At 40.2% G+C, this 19,964-nt stretch overlaps 1 protein-coding gene across 1 annotated transcript in view; it reads left to right on the top strand.

Moving 5' to 3' along the window:
• SGCA (sarcoglycan alpha) overlaps window positions 1–12,480 on the top strand; it is a 41,073-nt gene extending 28,593 nt beyond the window's left edge. Inside the window, exons 9-10 of the mRNA XM_081343041.1 lie at window positions 11,494–11,698; window positions 11,894–12,480. Of these exons, the coding sequence (XP_081199167.1) occupies window positions 11,494–11,686 (193 nt within the window). The 3' untranslated portion in view covers window positions 11,687–11,698; window positions 11,894–12,480. The remainder of the gene's footprint in view (window positions 1–11,493; window positions 11,699–11,893) is intronic.
• Window positions 12,481–19,964: the final 7,484 nt, after the last annotated feature.

Here is a 19,964-nt window from a genome sequence, read left to right as displayed (position 1 = left end):
CTGTTTTATTAGATTATGATTCAGTGTATCATTTTTAACAAAGAAAATGGGTTTTATAACCCTTTTTGGTAACCAAGTTCAAACACAGCCAATGAAATTGTTTGCTCTGGAATAAATTGAGGGTTACAGCAAATTCTGAGTTATTGTAATAGGAGTAGATAGCCTTCTGTAGCTTGGCTATACTCACCACCCCAATCGGAAACTCAGAGATTTCCCTAAACCTCCACACCTCTGCTGATTTTTGTACTGTTAACCAAAATAGGGGTGGAGGTATAGGAAAATCTTTGTTTTTTGGCTTCATTTGCTTTAGCCTATTTTTGATATATTTATCAAAACACATCATTTTTCATTACTTGTAGCTTCAAATTGGGAAGATAAATACAAATATGGCTACAAATTTATATTGACCAAAGTTTCTACTCCACAGAACAAGTCCTATTTCTAAGGTACATTAATGGTGATCTTTCATGAGAGCAGGAGGAAGTCCTCTATTATTATTATTATAGGCTCTGGAGGGTATAGCGAGATTAAAAGTCCAATTGATAAATACTTATTGAATAATTTGTTTCTCTTAAAAATGTTCTATTCCCAAGGCAGAATTCATGGTGAGGAGAGCATGGCTTGCATGAAGGCAAGGCCAATTTTACATCAAAGGAGCAATTAAAGACTATTTTACTAAAAAGAAGGCAAATGGAGCTGCCTTAACTTTGACTTTAGAAGATAACATTGCCACAACAAATATTAAAGAGCAAGAGAACCGGCTTGTTGAATTAAGCTACTTGCAAGATTATTTTTGGAAAGGGCCATCAAAGGAAAGAAGTGACTAAGAAACAGCCCAGATAGCACTTGGTAGTATAAAAGAAAGCTGGGGAAGCAATAAGACAAGATTTGAAAACAACAAGAAATTCTATCCTTCCTACCACCCCATAATTCTCACCAAGTTGTAAGTACACCCTTGCTTAAAAACAAGTCTACTACCTCAACAAAGGAAGACTCTGCTTCTTCTCTGAAGAGGGTTGAGGAAAGGTTCAGCTTCCTCTTTATAACTCAGCTAGGTTCCTTGTAGCCCCACCTTCCATCAATTACAAGACACAGGTGAGGTGGGGGGGGGAATGCAAAGGAAAAGCTACTCAATAATCACTAGGAGAACTTTGTCTACACACAGGTTCTACAGTTGTAGCTATTTTTACTTCTCTGAATAATATTCAATACAAACCTGATAAACTTTATGTAGGTTCTGATAATATCTAGTGATGATAGTTGTGGTGCTGCAACAATCAGTAATGTAGGATCTGTTAATAAAAATCAGCTCATGTTGATTTTTAACAACCACTACATTATAGAGTGCTTCAAAAGAGCCAGGCTCTTTGCCTATCCCTTTCAATACCTTGCTTGCTAGGGATCCTGCACAATAGAAAGAGTAAAAACATCTTGAGAAGCACGCTTCCTTCCATACTGTCATCTCAAACATAGATTTGGATACATATCACTTTTTACCTGGTTCTTTTGGGTTTAAAAGACTGTCTTCTCTTTAATAAGCCAGGTAATGTACAGAAAATGTTCAGGATGGCAGAAACCCCTTGTCAAAAATATAGTGTTTTCCCTTCCAGAATTTTTAGAGACCTGATTCAGCTACATCCTCCATATTTGATTATAGATACAGCTTCTTGTCAAAAGCAAAGGAAAATTATCACAGAAACCATCATTCCGGTGCAGAGTGAATGCAATTACTCTTTGAAAGAATTACTATGAAAGAATGCCTCTTTCACAGTGACTCATAATGCTCAAGTAATAGATCTCCAGAACATACTCCAGATTTTAAACCAACAAATTTCACCATTGACATTTCTTATCCCTCAGCTGGACTTAATTGATAACAGTGGATTCAATCTACATCACGACCCAATCTCTGGAGTAATATATTCTCCAAAGGCAGAATTTCTTGTGCCTCCAATAAAAATCTAGATAAGGATTCTGATATACAAATTACAGAGCTTATGTATTGCAATGGGTCCAAAAGTAGCCATATAAACTATGACTCTTTTAAAGCTTGCCCCCCTCCCCCAAGTTTATTGTGATCATTTTCCACTTATTCTGTGCTTGAGGGGTCCTTGATGCTCTCTGAACTTGGTTGTTTTCTCACAGACGTTTCTTTACCCAAACTAGGTGACATCATCTGTGCTGGTAAAGAGTGGGGTTTGATCTCAGTTTATATTCTAGTAGTTTGCCTGGTCAGTGTTGGTGGGAATGGTCTTGAAGGTTCTTTGGTTGGGCAATTTATTGTCAGCCGGTTTTGCAGTTCCTTGATTAGGATATTGCTTACTTTTTGATTGTTGGTCTAATGTTAATCTTGGAATTAATCTATGCTCATCTGGGTGTTGATTGTTAATGGGGAGATGTCTTGGACTTTTTGTTCCCTTTTTGGCTTGTTGGTTGTCTTTTTTTCATAGTATATAGATATTGTTTATATCTATGTGTGTATTGAGCCTAATCTGTCAGAGTGCCAGGCTTCTAGAAATTCCCTAGTATTTTTGAACTTGGCTTGGTCTAGGATGTTCACAGTTGAAACTATGATTACGTCTGTCCATATGTTGTGAAATTAAAGAGTTTTTATCATGTCTTCTGACTGCTGATCAGATGTGTTCTGCCAGTCTTCTGCCTGTTGCACTCATTATGTTGTTGTTGTTGTTAGCTGCAAAGTCGTGTCCGACCCATTGCAACCCTATGGACAATGTTCCTCCAGGCCTTCCTGTCTTCTACCATCTTCTGGAGTCCATTTAAGCTCATGCCTACTGCTTCAGTGACTCCATCCAGCCACCTCATTCTCTGTCGTCCCCTTCTTCTCTTGCCCTCAACCTTTCCCAGCATTAGGCTCTTCTCCAGTGAGTCCTTCCTTCTCATTAGGTAGCCAAAGTATTTGAGTTTTAGCTTCAGGATCTGGCCTTCTAAAGAGCAGTCAGGGTTGATCTCCTCTAGGACTGACCGGTTTGATCGCCTTGCAGTCCAAAGGACTTGTAGGAGTCTTCTCCAGCACCAGAGTTCAAAGGCCTCAATTCTTTGGTGCTCAGCCTTTTTTATGGTCCAGCTTTCACTGCCATACATTGCAACTGGGAAGACCATAGCCTTGACTATATGCACTTTTGTTGACAGGGTGATGTTTCTGCTTTCTAGTGTGCTGTCTAGATTTGCCATGGCTTTCCTCCCGAGGAGCAAGCGTCTTTGAATTTCTTGGCTACAGTCCCCATCTGCAGTGATCTTGGAGCCCAGGAAAATAAAATCTGTCACTACCTCCATTTCTTCCCCATCTATTTGCCAGGAATTGAGAGGGCCGGATGCCATGATCTTGGTTTTCTGAATGTTAAGTTTCAACCCAACTTTTGCACTCCTCTTCTTCAACCACAACACAAGGCTCTTTAGTTCTTCTTCACTTTCTGTCATTAGAGTGGTATCGTCTGTATATATATAAGGTAAAGGTAAAGGTTCCCCCGCACGTATGTGCTAGTCGTTTCCGACTCTAGGGGCCGGTGCTCATCTCCGTTTCAAAGCCGAAGAGCCAGCGCTTGTCCGAGGACGTCTCCGTGGTCATGTGGCCGGCATGACTAGATGCCAAAGGCGCACGGAACGCTGTTACCTTCCCACCGTAGTGGTCCCTATTTTTCTACTTGCATTTTTACGTGCTTTCGAACTGCTAGGTTGGCAGAAGCTGGGACGAGTAACAGGCGCTCACTCTGCTACGCGGCACCCGGGATTTGACCTGCCAAACTGCCGACCTTCTGATCGACAAGCTCAGCATCCTAACCCACTGAGCCACCGCGTCCCTTGTGTATATATGTATATATATATATATATATATATATATATATATATATATATATATATATATATATATATATATATATATATATATATATATATATATATATATATATATATATATATGTAGATCTAGAGTCTCGGGTTTCTTCCCGCGTTCCTTTCATCTTCAGAAAGTTGTGGCGACGTTTCGACGAAATCCCATCCGTCATCATCAGGCCGGAGTGTTCCTCCTGCTGCTTCCAGGAGCAATGCGTGGTCTGGCTGTTCCTTTCCTTCCAACTGCCGGTGGGGCTGTGTTCTGAGGCGTGGCTGTCTTCTGATTGGGTGGATGCGTGGTTGTCTTCTGATTGGTTGGAGGCGTGGCTGTCTTCTGATTGGGTGGATGCGTGGTTGTCTTCTGATTGGTTGGAGGCGTGGCTGTCTTCTGGTTGGGTGGGGTGTGTTCTGAATGGGTGGGGTTTTTTGTTGTGTTGTAATATACCAACCACCAAACCATATTATAGAACTAGCAGAACACTGCTTATCAAACACATACTTCATACACAGAGGCCAGAGATACAAACAAATAGAAGGCGCACCAATGGGATCCCCTCTATCACCAGTTATCGCCAACCTTTTCATGGAAGAATTTGAAACTAACGCTCTGGAAAAGACCACAAACAAACCAAAACTGTGGCTCAGATATGTGGATGACACCTTCGTGATCTGGCCCCATGGAAGAAAGGAGCTAGAAAACTTCCTGACACACCTGAACAGCCTACATCCCAAAATAAAATTCACCATGGAGATTGAAACAAACAACCAGTTACCTTTCCTGGATGTACTTATATACAAAAAACAAAACGGCACCCTAGGACACACAGTCTACCGAAAGAAAACACACACCAACCGTTACCTCAATGCGCAATCACATCATCACCCAGCACAAATAAATTCAGTAGCCAAAACACTAATAACAAGAACCAGATGCCTTGCGGATGAAACACATATACAAACAGAACTACACACCCTGACAGACATATTGACAGCAAACAAGTTCCAAAAAAACAAAATCACCAATATGATTCAGCAGGGGACTCCGAAACAGAAAAACATCCAAGAAGAAGAACAGAACAACGGACGAGCCATCTTGCCCTACATAAAAGGAACAACCGACAAAATCAGTAAAGTACTACGCAAACATAACATCAAAACCGCATTTAACACTGACAGAAAGATATCAACCATCCTGAGAAACCCCAAAGACAAAATAGAACTGGAAAACCAGGGCATATACCAAATCCCATGCGCCTCCTGTCCAGCAACATACATCGGACAGACTAACAGAAGAATAGAGGTACGTGTAGAAGAACATAAGAACTCAGTACAGAAGAAAGATCACACATCTTCACTAGTACAACACATAAACACTACGGGACACAACATCAATTTTGAAGGTACAAAAACAATCGCCAAAATAGAACATCTCAATAGCAGAATAATCAGAGAAGCCATTGAAATAGAAAAACACCCAGACAGTATGAACAAGCGAGACGACACCTCCCGCCTACATGCCATTTGGAAACCAGCATTGATAGAGAAACGAATTTCAGCAAACAAGGATTTAAAAAACCAACAAACAACCCCAAATGCCACCAGCCCCAGCAAGACTCATCCACACCCAGAACAAAAACTCTCCCACATAAAAGACAGAACAAGTCAAGCAAAAGTGCCATCACCCAAACAGAAGAACGCACACACGAACCTGACTGACCCATACCAGAGATACATAGCAGGTCCTCGAACTCGGAGCCAAACCAAAGCTTTGGAGGCCACTACACAGCCCACTCCTCAGGACACCAAATCACAACACTCAGGATATTACAACACAACAAAAAACCCCACCCATTCAGAACACACCCCACCCAACCAGAAGACAGCCACGCCTCCAACCAATCAGAAGACAACCACGCATCCACCCAATCAGAAGACAGCCACGCCTCCAACCAATCAGAAGACAACCACGCATCCACCCAATCAGAAGACAGCCACGCCTCAGAACACAGCCCCACCGGCAGTTGGAAGGAAAGGAACAGCCAGACCACGCATTGCTCCTGGAAGCAGCAGGAGGAACACTCCGGCCTGATGATGACGGATGGGATTTCGTCGAAACGTCGCCACAACTTTCTGAAGATGAAAGGAACGCGGGAAGAAACCCGAGACTCTAGATCTACACATACAGACACCCGCGAGAATCTACGAAAACATATATATATATATATATATATATATATATATATATATATATATATATATATATATATATATATATATATATATATATATATGTTTAAGTATTTGTCAAGGCTTTTTGAGTGGACCTTGCTAATTAACTCTTTCATTCCTGTTTTGGCCCGACTCAGGGCTTATCCACAGGACATAGTCAACTTATGACAGCTCATTATTTGTGCAAATTATTCAAATTGCTAATAAAGAATTTGGGAGGCTAAGATGATCATTTCGAACTCTTTATGTTCTCATCAGTTAGTCATACCCTTTATCTGAGATATATATATGGATCTTTGGTCATTCGGGTTTTTCCCCGCGTAGAACTAAAGGTGTAGGAGCAACGTTTCGACGGAATCCCATCCGTCATCATCAGGCTGGTGGCTTCAGCTTCCTTCTTCTGGGAGAAGCATGTGGTAGTGGCTGTTTGTTCCTCTTTTTTAAACTGCCAGAGGGGGTGTGTTCTGTGGGTGGAGGTGTGCTCTGATTGGGTGGAGGATTAAATGTGTTCTGATTGGGTGGGAGTGTGTTTTGAATGGTGGGGGTGTTCTGATTGGGTGGGGGTGTGTTTTGAGTGGATGGGCTGGTCACAGCTGCCAGCCTTAGACCTGAGCTGGTGAGTTGTGCTGCTTTTGTTCGGCTTCGTGTTTGTGGTGGTGCCATGTTTTTATAGTGGGTGTCAGTTTGCTTATTGTGTGGTTTGGAGGGGTTTAAAGTGGCTGATGTTGCAGCTGTAGTTAGGTTTCTGTTTTGTGGTTGTGCCTCGTTATCATTGTGGGTTCGGATTTGCTTTTTGAATGGTTGTGTGGTGGTGATGTCATGTGATGTTATCATGAGTTTGGGTCTGGTATCATTCTTGGTGGTTGGGACTTGTCTGTCAATCAAGGCAGGTTTCCAAATGGCTGGTAGGCGAGAGGTATCATCTTGTTTGTTCATGCTGTGGGGGCGTTTTTCTATCTCAATGGCTTCTCTGATTATTCTGTTGTTAAAATGTTCAATTTTGGCGATAGTTTTGGTTTTTTTAAAATCAATTTCATGTCCCGTGGCTTCAAAGTGTTGGACCAGGGATGAAGCTTGTTCTCCCTTTCTGAGTGAGTTTTTGTGCTCTTCAATGTGTGCACTTATTCTTCTGTTGGTCTGTCCGATGTATGTGGTGGGGCAGGTGGTGCATGGGATTTCGTATACTCCTTGGTTTTCTAACCCAATTATGTCCTTGGGGTTTCTTAGGATGGTGGATATTTTTCTGTCTGTGTAGAATGCTGTTTTGATGTTGTGTTTTTGGAGGACCTTGCTGAGACCAGCCCATCCACTCAAAACACACCCCCACCCAATCAGAACACCCCCACCATTCAAAACACACTCCCACCCAATCAGAACACACTTAATCCCCCACCCAATCATATATATATATACAGGGCTAGTTCCGGCACATTTTTTGGATGGAACCTTGTAGCGTAGGCAAGGTGGGTTGCATGACATGTGTGAGTTCTGGCACCTTTTTCTTTTACAAAAAGAGCACTCTCTGTGTGTGTGTGTGTGTGAGTCTTCTCTGAAGACTCAGGGCGGCTTACAATTTAAAGCACAAATCAATGTGCTTAGCAATAGCCTTCATTCTATGTATATGCCTGCTTTTAGGGCCTTGCCCCCCCCCCCGAAGTGGCATTATTACAAAGTCAGCTTATTGCCCCCAACAATCTGGGTCCTCATTTTACCTACCTCGGAAGGATAGAAGGCTGACTCAACCTTGAGCCTGGTGGGATGCGAACCTGCACTAATTGCAGGCAGCCGGTGTTACTTAAGGAGGCATTAGCCCACTGCTCCACCAAGGCTCTTTTATATTAGGTTGTTGATATTTCTTCTGGCAATCTTATGTTGGCAATTTGATCTCTAGTTCCTCTGCCTCTTCGAAATCCTGCCTGTACTTCTGGTAGTTCTCGATCCACATACTGCTGGAGTCTAGCTTGTAGGATTTTAAGCATAACTTTACTAGCGTGAGAAATGAGTGCAATGGTGTGATAGTTTGAACATTCTTTGGCACTGCCTTTCTTTGGAATTGGAATGTAAACTGATCTTTTCCAATCCTGTGGCCACTGTTGAGTTTTCCAAATTTGCTGGCAAATTGAGTGTAGCACTTTTACTGCATCGTCTTTTAAGATTTTGAATAGCTCAGCTGGAATACTGTCACCTCCAATAGCTTTGTTGTTGCTCAGCTTTTCTAAGGCCCACTTCACTTCACATTCTAGGATGTCTGGCTCGAGGTCAGTGACCACCTCATTGTGATTATCAGGGATGTTAAGCTCATTCTTGTATAGTTCTTCTGTGTATTTTTGCCACCTCTTCTTAATTTCTTCTGCCTCTGTTAGGTCCCTGCCATTTTGGTCCTTTATCAGGCCCATTTTTGCATTAAACGATCCCTTCATCTCTCCAATTTTCTTGAAAAGATCTCTGGTCCTCCCTATTCTATTGTTTTCTTCTATTTCTTTGCACTGTTCATTTAAGAAGGCATTCTTATCTCTTCTAGCTATTCTCTGGAATTCTGCATTCAATTGGGCATATCTTTGTTTTTCTCCCTTGCCTTTCACTTCCCTCTTTTCCTCAGCTATTTGCAAAGCTTCCTCAGACAGACATTTTGTTTTCTTGCATTTCTTTTTCTTTGGGATGGTTTTAGTTGCTACCTGTTGTACAATGTTGCGAACCTCTGTCCATAGTTCTTCAGGCACTTTGTCTATCAGATCTAATTCCTTAAATCTATTTTGTCACCTCTACTGTATATTCAACAGGGATATGATTTAATTCATACCTGAGTGGCCTAGTGCTTTTCCCTACTTTCTTCAGTTTAAGCCTAAACTTTGGAATGAGAAGCTCATGGTCTGAGCCACAGTCAGCTCCTGGTCTTGTTTTTACTGACTATATAGAGCTTCTCCATCTTTGGCTGCAGAGCACATAGTCAATCTGATTTTTGTGTTGACCGTCTGGTGATGTCCATGTGTAGAGCCGTCTCTTGGGTTGTTGGAAAAGAGTGTTTGCTATGACCATCGTATTCTCTTGACAAAATTCTATCAGCCTGTGCCCTGCTTCATTTTGTACTTCAAGGCCAAACTTGCCTGTTATTCCAGTTATCTTTTGGCTTCCTACTTTAGCATTCCAATCCCCCATGATGATAAGGACATCATTTTTTGGTGTTAGTTCTATAAGGTGCTGTACGGCTTCATAGAACCAGTCAATTTCATTCTCTTCAGCACTGGTGGTTGGGGCATAGACTTGAACTATTGTGATATTGAATGGTTTGCCTTGGATTCGCACTGAGATCATTCTGTCATTTTGGGGATTGTATCCCAGTATTGCTTTTCCTACTCTTTTATTGACTATGAAGGCTACTCCATTTCTTCTGAGGGATTCTTGCCCACAGTAGTATACCTGATGGTCATCTGAATTAAATTCACCCATTCCTGTCCATTTTAGTTGGCTGATACCTAAGATGTCAATGTTCAGTCTTGTCATCTCTTGTTTGACCATGTCCAGCTTTCCTTGATTCATGGATCTTACATTCCAGGTTCCTATGGAGAAAAAAATCTTTACAGCATCGGACTTTCCTTTCACCATCAGACACATCCTTCCTACCTGAGGGGCTCATCTTCCAGCGTCATATCTTTTTGCCTTTTGGTACTTTTGCAGTCATTATACTGTATGTTGTAGATGAGTTCTGTTTTTTTCTTCTGAGATTGCTGAGTCTTTTGATTTATTTAGAATATTTTGAAGGGCTTTAGTTCGCTTGTGTGCACTGATTCCATGCGATTCCAAACCATAAAAAGAATAACACTGCAAAACATCAAGAACATTTCAGAAGCCACCAGCCCGCTATTACAATTGCATGGAATCAGCAAGCTAAATCAAGCCCTTCAAAGCCTCCCAAGGAAACCAAAAGATCCAGCAGCCCCAGATCAAACCATCAATCAACACCTAGATAAGCATAGATTAACTCCAAGATTAACATTAGACTAACAGTCAAGAAGTAAACAATACCACAATCAAGGAATTGCCAAGCAAGCTGACAATAAATTGCCCAACCAAAGAACCTTCAAGACCATGCCCACCAACACTGACCAGGCAAACCACTAGAATATAAACTGAGATCAAACCTCACTCTTTACTAGCACCGATGATGTCACCTAGTTTGGGTAATGAAACATCTGTGAGAAAACAACCAACAACCAAGAGAGCACCAAGGACCCCTCAAGCACAGAATAAGTGGAAAATTATCACAATCAGCTTGGGGGTGGGGGCAAGCTTTAAATGAGTCAAGAAACTAAACATTTCCAAATACAATTACATAGCTTATAAGGCTACTCTTGGACTCATTTCAATACATAAGCTTTGCAAGTTGGTCTGATTTAAGGATCCCCCCGCTTTAAGATGCTCTTCTAAGACTTTATTATAACAGTGCAAGTCAGTATATACCTGCAGCCATCAAATGCAGGTGGTACTATTCAGCTTCCCATGATGGATAGTCAGAGATACATCCTGGTGCCAGCCGTGTAACTCACCCAACTTGATACTCCCAATCAGAGAAGGGCTTTTATCTTAGTCCGATGTAATACATTACACACACTACTCCTACCTGGAAAATACAAAAAGATCTGAGTAGTAAAAAACAGGATACAATGACCAGCAGTAAAAGCAATTTTTATTTTCAGAAATTACATGTAGTCCTCAACTTACAACCATTTGTTTAGTGACCGTTCAAATTACATTGGCACTGACTGATAACTGTTTTTCACGCTTACAACCATTGCAGCATCCCCATGGTCACGTGATAAAAATTAAGACATTTGGAAACTGGCTTATATTTATGATGGTCGCAGTGTCCTGGGGTCATGTGATCACCATTTCTGACCTTCTTGACTAGCAATGTCAATGGAGAAGCCGGATTCACTTAACAATGTTAACTTATGTTACTAACTTAATAGCTGCAGTGATTCGCTTAACAACTCTGGCAAGAAAGATTGTGAAATGTGGCAAAACTCACTTTAAAAACTGTCTCTCTTAGCAACAGAAATTTGGGGCCCATTGTGTCATAAATCAAGGACAACCTGTAATACTAAAATAATGTAAGATTGTGAGGTTCTGTGTGGCAGTATACAAAATTCGACAAAGAATAATTAAGAGCAGTATCCACAGGTCTTTTTAAAAATGTCAGCTAATGTATTGTATCTTCCTCAGATTTGTCTGGGGCTTTATAATTCTACATTTTAGGTTAGTTTTAACTAATAAGAATGAAGCATATTTTTCTGTGTTTTGCTCATTTATTTTTGGGTGTCCTGGTTATTTTTTCTTTTCTTTCTGCTGGTTAATGACTGCAATACCATTATTTGATTTGATTTAGTTCTGTTCCATTTATTTCTTCTGCTGCAGCATCCAAATGGTGCATCATCACACAATCCATGACAATACTGAGGAACTGAGGCAGATGGCTGGTACTCGGGAGGTGCCCCGTCCCCTCTCCACTTTGCCCATGTTTAATGTCCGTACGGGTGAGAGAAAAAATCCCATGCAAAGTAACCGCTATGACAGTGCCCAGGTGCCTCTCATCTTGGCCCAACAATGAATAATTGATCAGGTTTGTATCATCTGTGTGAATCTGCCTGTCCATAATCCTCAGCCATTTGGTTTTAGGCAAAGAATCCAGATAACAAGATGCAAAATCTGTGTGTAGCAATTCTATTGCTCTCCCCTTCCCCGAGATAAAACAAGAGGAAGCTTGGTATTATCAGGCTGCATTTTAAACTATGGGTTTTTCTCTCTCTCTCAACAGGTCAGTCTGTGCCCATTTTCACTGAGGGGTTTTTCCACCAAAGATGTTTCTCAAGATTGAAACAACTGTTGACAAAGCTTGGCATGAGAGATTTGAGTTTGTTGCAGTTTTTTATGTTGATAATAGTAAAGCTTAGAAATGAATGATGTATGTTTATTCAGTAATTCTTGGTTTACATTCATAGGGTGGGTTTTGAGTCCTTTTGTTGCTACATATTCAATGGATGGGAGATATTCAAGGTTAGCATAGTAATGCTGTGTGTTAGAGATGCTTAGCTTTCCCACAAAACTATATTTTCTAAACTTCTTGTCAAAAGAAATCACAGTTAATATGTGTTTAATATTACACAATAAATAATTTCCCTCTATCTTCCTCTTGTAACTTGGCATGATAAATTCTTTGTCCTGTATTTTACTTTTCTCAGTGAATAAACTGGCAAAACCTGGATTTCTTTATAAATAATATTTACATTCACACACACATAACCATCATATCATATCATTTTAAGTAAATAACATTGTACAAAATACAGAAAACAAGTAAGAAGTAGCCTATGTGCAAAAAAAGACGAGACCCCAAAAGAGAAATGAAAATAGAGCTAAATTTAATGAAAATAAGGATTCATTGTAGCTCTTTTTCTTTCCATTCTTGGGAACCCTCTTTACAAATTGTAAATCAGTTTGAGATCTTATATTTGGGATTAGTATAACAATGATTTAAATAAAAAATACATGCATTGCATATTATCTTTATTTTGACCATAAGATTGTATTGCTATCCTTCACTCTTGAAACTTCTTTCCTTTCCTTTTTCTAGTCCTATCAAACCACTTCTAATTCTTTCTCAGCCCATTCACTCATTCGTTTTGCAGAATACTCTCTCTACATAAGCAAACCACCCTGCACTGATATTATCAGTTTCATACTGATAACTCATTTTTATATGCAACTCATGATTGCTCATCATCTAGTTATCCTTGACCCTACCTTTTTTCCCCCCACAATGTATATTTCTTAAGTAAACCATTCCTGAGATACCAAATTTGGCTACCATACAAAAGTGAGCAGAACCATGCTCTTATATGTAGTCATCTTTGCTTCTTTCAACAGCTGTTGATATTATATACTACCCGTGCCTTTTCCATGAGCAATGGTATGTTTGGAAGATATATTGAAATATTATTTCACCTAAGGGGGGAAAATACTATACAAAGGTTAACTAAAATTTGTTCTGTTTGCCTAAACAAGAAATTAGGTAGTCATGATAACAGCTGCACTTCAGCCTTCAAAGGCTCAGCACACTGGGTCTATGTTCCCATAGTTCATTTCAGAGCTTTATATATATTATAGGTGTGTTATTTATGCTTACTGGGGTTAATATCAAGGAAATCATTGGAATAACATGCTTTTGAATGACAATTGTCATTTCTTTACCACTGCAAAAGTGAATACTGGGAAGTTCCCAATTTACAACCTTTCATTTAATGACTATTTAAAGTTATAGCTGCACTAAAAAAGTGACTTACTAATGGTCCCTACAGTTATGACCCTCACATAATGATCACTTGATTCACTTAAGAACTGCAATGATTTGCTTAACAACTAGGGCAAACAAAGGTTGTAAAAATCAGGCATAACTCATTTAGTAGCCACCTTTCTTAGCAACAGAAATTCTGATCCCAACTATGGTCAAGGACGATAAGTTGTTAAGTTCATGACATGGTAGTTAGGTGAATCTGGCTTTCCCATTGATTTTCCTTGTCAGAAGGTCAAAAAAGGTGATCACATGACCCCGGGGGACACTGCATTGCAACCAACATAAATAAATTTGAGATGTTACAGCTATTCTTCCAGTTTGAGTGTTCTAATCCAACTGTTCAGTGGGAAGTGGAAGACAAAATAGAATGGCTCTATGGGTGGATATGATATTTCAGTAGCAATTAGCATTTGTATTTATATAATTGTTAAATGCTGCCCATTTCCACTTTCAGTAAAAAGTTTGATGTCTGGCATTATTTGGATTTAATTCACCCTGGGAAGAAAGCATTGGATTCTTAACTCATTTTGTATATATAAAATATCTCAAGAACCCAATTTTATTTATATAAACGTCATTAGCAGCCTATACAACAGTACATCCATACATATTTCTATTCAGCTTTTCTAATGCACATATGTGACTTGAGAATAATTTGTGCAACATATTATTCTTATGTACTGCAGTTAGATGCATGGGATGAGACAAATTGTATAAGCCAGTCCCAATAATTAAAACATATTAGAACAGCTGGATAGAAATATTTGGACAAATAAAATTAAGAGACAGTGGCTTCATCATCATCATCCTCACTATCATCCCCTCTTTTGTTCAGAAGTTCAAGGTAGCAAAGACAGCACTCCTTCAGATATTCCTCACAACGACAATTATGTGGAATGGATTGATTAAGAGGTCATATCTGGCCCAATGTAACCCACTAAAGTTCTATGAGTAAAGGGAAACTATTAGTTTTATTTTGCTTTTGGGCTGTTCAATTCTCGAATGATTCTGGATAGTTACAACTTGGACATCCCGCTGAAAATTATGTATATAAAAACATACAAATTACAGCTAACTAAAGAGCAATGTATTCAAAGCAAGACCAAAACAAAACAAGCAAAACGAACCACAATCACTGGGAGAAAACCAGATGTTCAGTACTTTCCTGAATTAATATGAGGATAGGAACCACCCACATTTCTGGGGAGAAATAATTCCAGCGGACAGGAATTTCATGCTTCTTGGATCACACAAAATGATATTATTTAATTGATAGCCTCCAGTCTGCACCCATCTTGTTTACTCAAACTGGACAGGCAGAGACAACTGGAGATAAATGATCCTTTAGATAAATTTCATATCAAAGTCTCTGAGCTCTTTGTATCTTAACCAGTACACCATACCTATAGACAGCAGGTTTAGTGCACCAAAAAGCTTAGTTTATGTCCATGAGTGGCACTCTTCCTTACATACATCCAGGCCTTTTTTTCTCATAGAACGCTCAGAACGGAGTTCCGGCACCTTTTTTGGATGGAACCTTGTAGGGTAGGCAAGGCGGGTTGTATGACATGTGTGAGTTCCGGCACCTTTTTCTTTCACAAAAAAAGCACTGCATACATCAGACTTTCATTCCCACTCTTCTGAAAGATTCTGATCAGTTTTAGCTTACCATATCTACCTTTTGCTCCTAAAAATGGTCATTTTCACTCTCCTTGGTTGTTTCCGGCCCACGTTAAAAATATGCCTTCTCATATATTATTTTTATGTCTAGAAAAGTTCAGGTTAAAAGATGATTGGTTTGTCAAGTTCAGGCATAAATACTGAGCTCCCTTTAGATGCAGCCAGGCAAGAACACATTTTTGGAGTCCCATGATTCTAATTCTCATCTTAAATTGTCATCGTGGGCAATTGGGAATAAGAAGCAAACATTGTATGTGTCAGGCGTGAAAGACTTGAAAGTCCAATTAAACTGATTTATTGCTAAAAAGTTTATGCACAGGAATCTTCTCAACTAATAGCGTCTGCCTGGGGCTAGATAAGGGCCAAAAGAATTCAAAGAGGGTAATCTGCTTGTGACTATGTAGGGATTCTAGGGATTCTAGGGATTCTGAGCCTTGGTGGAGCAGTCCTTAAGTAACACCAGCTGCCTGCAATTAGTGCAGGTTCGAGTCCCACCAGGCTCAAGGTTGACTCAGCCTTCCATCCTTCCGAGGTAGGTAAAATGAGGACCCAGGTTGTTGGGGGCAATTAGGCTGACTTTGTAATAATGCCGCTTGGGGTGTGTGTGAAAGCCCTAATAAGCAGGCATATACATAGAATGAAGGCTACTGCTAAGCTTGTAAGCCGCCCTGAGTCTTCGGAGAAGGGCGGGATATAAATGGAATTAAAATAAAAATAAAAAAAATAAAAAAATAATTCCTCTTTTTACTCCATTCCCATCTTCTACACTCCTGCAATATGTATGACTGTACAGTGAAGCCACAAGTGAGCTGCCAGGGCCTCAGCCCTTTCTAACCTGTTGGAGCTTTTCACAGGAACAAGAAAGTTGTCAGTATAAGGCTCAAGGTTGACTCAGCCTTCCATCCTTCCGAGGTAGGTAAAATGAGGACCCAGATTGTTGGGGGCAATTAAGCTGACTTTGTAATAATGCCGTTTGGGGTGTGTGTGAAAGCCCTAATAAGCAGGCTTATACATAGAATGAAGGCTACTACTAAGCTTGTAAGCCGCCCTGAGTCTTCGGAGAAGGGCGGGATACAAATGGAATTAAAATAAAATAAAATAAATAAATAATAGACTGAGAATCATGAAGAACAGATTTTGAACACACAGTCATTGTAAAATAGGGGAGTGGTTTTGATTGCGTTATTAGGGCTACTATCTTGATTATTATTTTTTTAATACCCCACCCACAATCCAGGCATACAGGCTTGCTGGAGAGGCTGATAGCAAAAGAAACTTAGAGAAATGAGAGGCATTCAGCAGCAATAGCCATCATCCATGCTTTTGGGCTCTCTTTGATGCTGTTGGGTGCCAAACCACAGATTAACCAAGCAGAATCTCACCCTTCTTTAGCTTCATGAAGCCAAGGAGGTTGGCAACATAACTAAATCCAGAAATTTCCTGATCTGTTGATGGTTTGTGAGCAAAATATTAAAGAGAAGAATGTTGATCCTTAGTATAAGATAATCAGCAAGTGTAGTGAATGTCTTTAAAGTCCCAACCCCCAAAACTTTTCCACTCTGAATAAGATTTCTTTCCTGATGTTTTTGTTTATTATTTTTTAATTCTAATTAGAGATTTTCTACAAAATGTTGTGATGGTCGTCATAGATCTCTGCCATTCTTAGGTACTATCAGCTCTGCCATCTTCAGCTGCTTCACTGTGCTCCGCTGACATCCTGCCATAAATGGAGGGAGGAGGGAAGAGGAATTTGGGGAAGTTCGGCAGGAGGAAAGAAGATGTTTTAAGCTGACAGGAACCAGAGGTGTCAAACTAGAATAATCCAACCGCTCATGGATGCCCGGCCTGGGAAAGAATGTGAAACCACTGATGCACCTGACATTAAAGCAGTTCCTAAAACATCACACCAGGATGTCATTGGAACTGATAATCTGGTCAAGTGGGGAGGATCAGGGAAAGGGGAAACCGTGTAACTTTTGTGCAGGCATACTCAGATCTAGACTTGTTTTTGCTGCAACCACTGATCCTTAGTAAAAGAGCCTATAACTTCAACCAAATGCAGACAAGGATCTTTCTTTCCTAGGGACCTAGCTGGGTCAGGTCTGACAGATAGGCCAGTTCTTTGATCTGCCCTCTCCCACTGCCCTTCTTTCTTTTCAGCTCATTCATATTAGTACCAGAGCCTCCACAGTTTGTATCTGATATTTACTAATCCTAATTGTATTCATACACTTGAGTAGTTTCTGCCCCTTCTCTATACTGGTGATGTGGTGCTCAGCTTTCCTCACTTTCTAGAAATAGTTTTGCAAAATTTTGTGTCCCTCTATGTATGTTTGTTTCCCTGATTACTCTTTGGACCCCATAGCCCAAGCTATATATCAAAGCTCAGCTAAAATGAGGTTCGTTTTGATGGGAGTCCAAATCTAATGAGCTGATTGTCCAGCATTTTATAACCTGCTGATCACAAGAAAGCAATGCAGTAGGTTGCAAATAGAAAGACTGATTCTGTGTCCTTTCTTTTCTATCACTCTACCCAGTGGTGGGGTTCAAATATGTAAACAACTGGTTCTCTGTGTGGATGCTGCTTCCGGAAGTCCATTCTGGGCCTGGGCCACAAAAAATTAGCTACCGGTTCTGCTGAACTGGTGCGAACTGACTGAACCCCACCACTGACTCTACCCATTATTTGTCTAGGATGGAGTTTCCCCAACTCTCACAGTTTTTGGCACCCTGAATAATCATTTCATAGTATTCCTTAGTGGTTCCCAAATTTTGCACTATGGTGCCTTGGGTCACTGTTGTGAACTCACAATTAGTTCTGTTTCTTAAGTAGCAAAATGTCTTGCAATGCCCTGGAGCACTACATTGCATGGTCTGGGAACTGAAACTTTAGGAGATTTTCAGTTTAATCTCAACCTATTTTCTTCTTCTTTTCTTCCTAGGCACACATACACAGAGCATCTATCTTGGATTCTCCCCCCTGCAAAGATGTAGTTTTTAATTTAGATGCTATACCCAGACACCCAAAGAATGCTTCAACTCCTCCCTTGCTTTTTGAACTTTTCTAGTTAATAGTCCCGATTTGTTCACTGGGATCCAGATTTAACAGAGTTCAAGAATGTGAATAGTTCTAAACCCATTAAGAATATCTAAAGGCCCATGCTTAAGATCTAAAAGGATAAATAAAGCTTATTTTGCTTATTGTTACACATTCCAGTAGAAGTTATAAGTTCTAGTAGACAGTCTGCATCCCTGAGTTTTCTTGTCTTGTGGTATAAGAAAAGAAAAGGAAGAAGAAGCAGTATAGCTGCTTCTACTGTCAGGACCCCACCCCAATTCACATCTTAGGAAATAAGAACTCCTGGATCCAAGTTTGTCCAAAAGGAAAAGTTTACTAGGATGAGATCGGTTGTGGTAATACAAGATGGGATCTGACATTGAGTTACATTTCAATAGTATATAAAGCATTCCCGTTTCAACCCCCTCCCCTCAAATCCATTTGGTCAGGCTCACATCATTTACTTAGGTGTCAATCTCCTTGTGTTTATTGTTATTGCTTTCTTCCTTTCAGTTCCAAATGGAGATGCAACCCAGATCTCTCTCTGTCCCCCTGTTCCCCCCAGATCAAAAGCTTTCCTGGTCTTTGATAACAGCCCACTGCAATCTGAATAACCATCCTCTCCCCCCACCCCTCGGAGAGATGGCAGAATCCCGAGAATAAGCACAATATTCTAACCATACATTTATGAAATGTGATATAAATGGATTCTGACAATAGCAAGGAAGCCTGAGAGACTAAAGATATGAACCGCCAGGCCTACACCCATTAAAAAAAAGTCCTCTCTGGTATTGCCTAACCTAAGACCAGGAGAGAAGTAGCAGCAGATGCCAAGAGAACTAAATGAAAGAAAGATCCTCAACATTCTCTGGACTGATATATGGCCCAAACTCACTGAGTCAGATCTAGGAACAGTTTTATGGCAAGAACAAACATTCTTCCTGTTGTGTTTTCTTTTGCAATGAGTGGAGTAGTGGGGGAGATAACTGTCTGGGGAAGGAGCCACCAATTCCTAAGGAGAAAAAAAAATCAAAACATTACAGTTCCTGGACTTTAGATGGAGGAGGAAAATTTCACAAGCAGGAAATGTGAAGTTCCTGCAAAAGGGAAGCTGAGTACCTGCATCTCCAGAAGAATGGACTTGGCAGCATTCTCTCTGGAACAGATGGTGGGATGAATGTGGATTGACTCAGGCAATGTCATTGGGATGAAGGAAGACTTCACACTGGAAGAGGATTAAGTATAAGTACCTTCATGCTCTACCAATTAGAATCTTACTGAAATGCTCCTTTAAAATGAATCCACCAGATTGAAAAGAATGGTTGAAAAAATTGTGGAATAAAATTTCAACATAGCAACACTGGAAGATTTTAGTTCAGTTTTATTTATCAGAATTGAGTTCCTTGGGTAATGGGTAGGCTACTTTTAGTTAAATCCATCTCTAATGCTTGTAGGAATAAAGGGTCCAATACTGAGAAATTGAGGGGCAGGGGGAAAGACAGAATAATAAAGACAAGAGCAGGATGAAATATCAAATGGTAATAGGAAAGACAAGAGGAAGTTTTGCTAGATATATTACCATAGAATGGCTTGAACAAAAGACTAATGAAGCCTTGAAGAAAGAGAGATGTTGGCAGCATCGGAGGGAAAAGATATTGAAACAGTTGTTTTATGACTTGCATTTGAGCATTGATCTAAATGCAGAACCCTGTCTATTCACTGTGTGCAGTATGTATTATAACTCAATATTCATGAGTTTTGGAGGCCAACTGTGTATTTCTCTATCCGGCTTCTTTT

Source organism: Vipera berus, assembly GCF_964194415.1.
Source record: "Vipera berus genome assembly, chromosome: Z".
Lineage (NCBI taxonomy): Eukaryota > Metazoa > Chordata > Lepidosauria > Squamata > Viperidae > Vipera > Vipera berus.
This window is presented reverse-complemented; position numbering and strand designations above follow the sequence as displayed.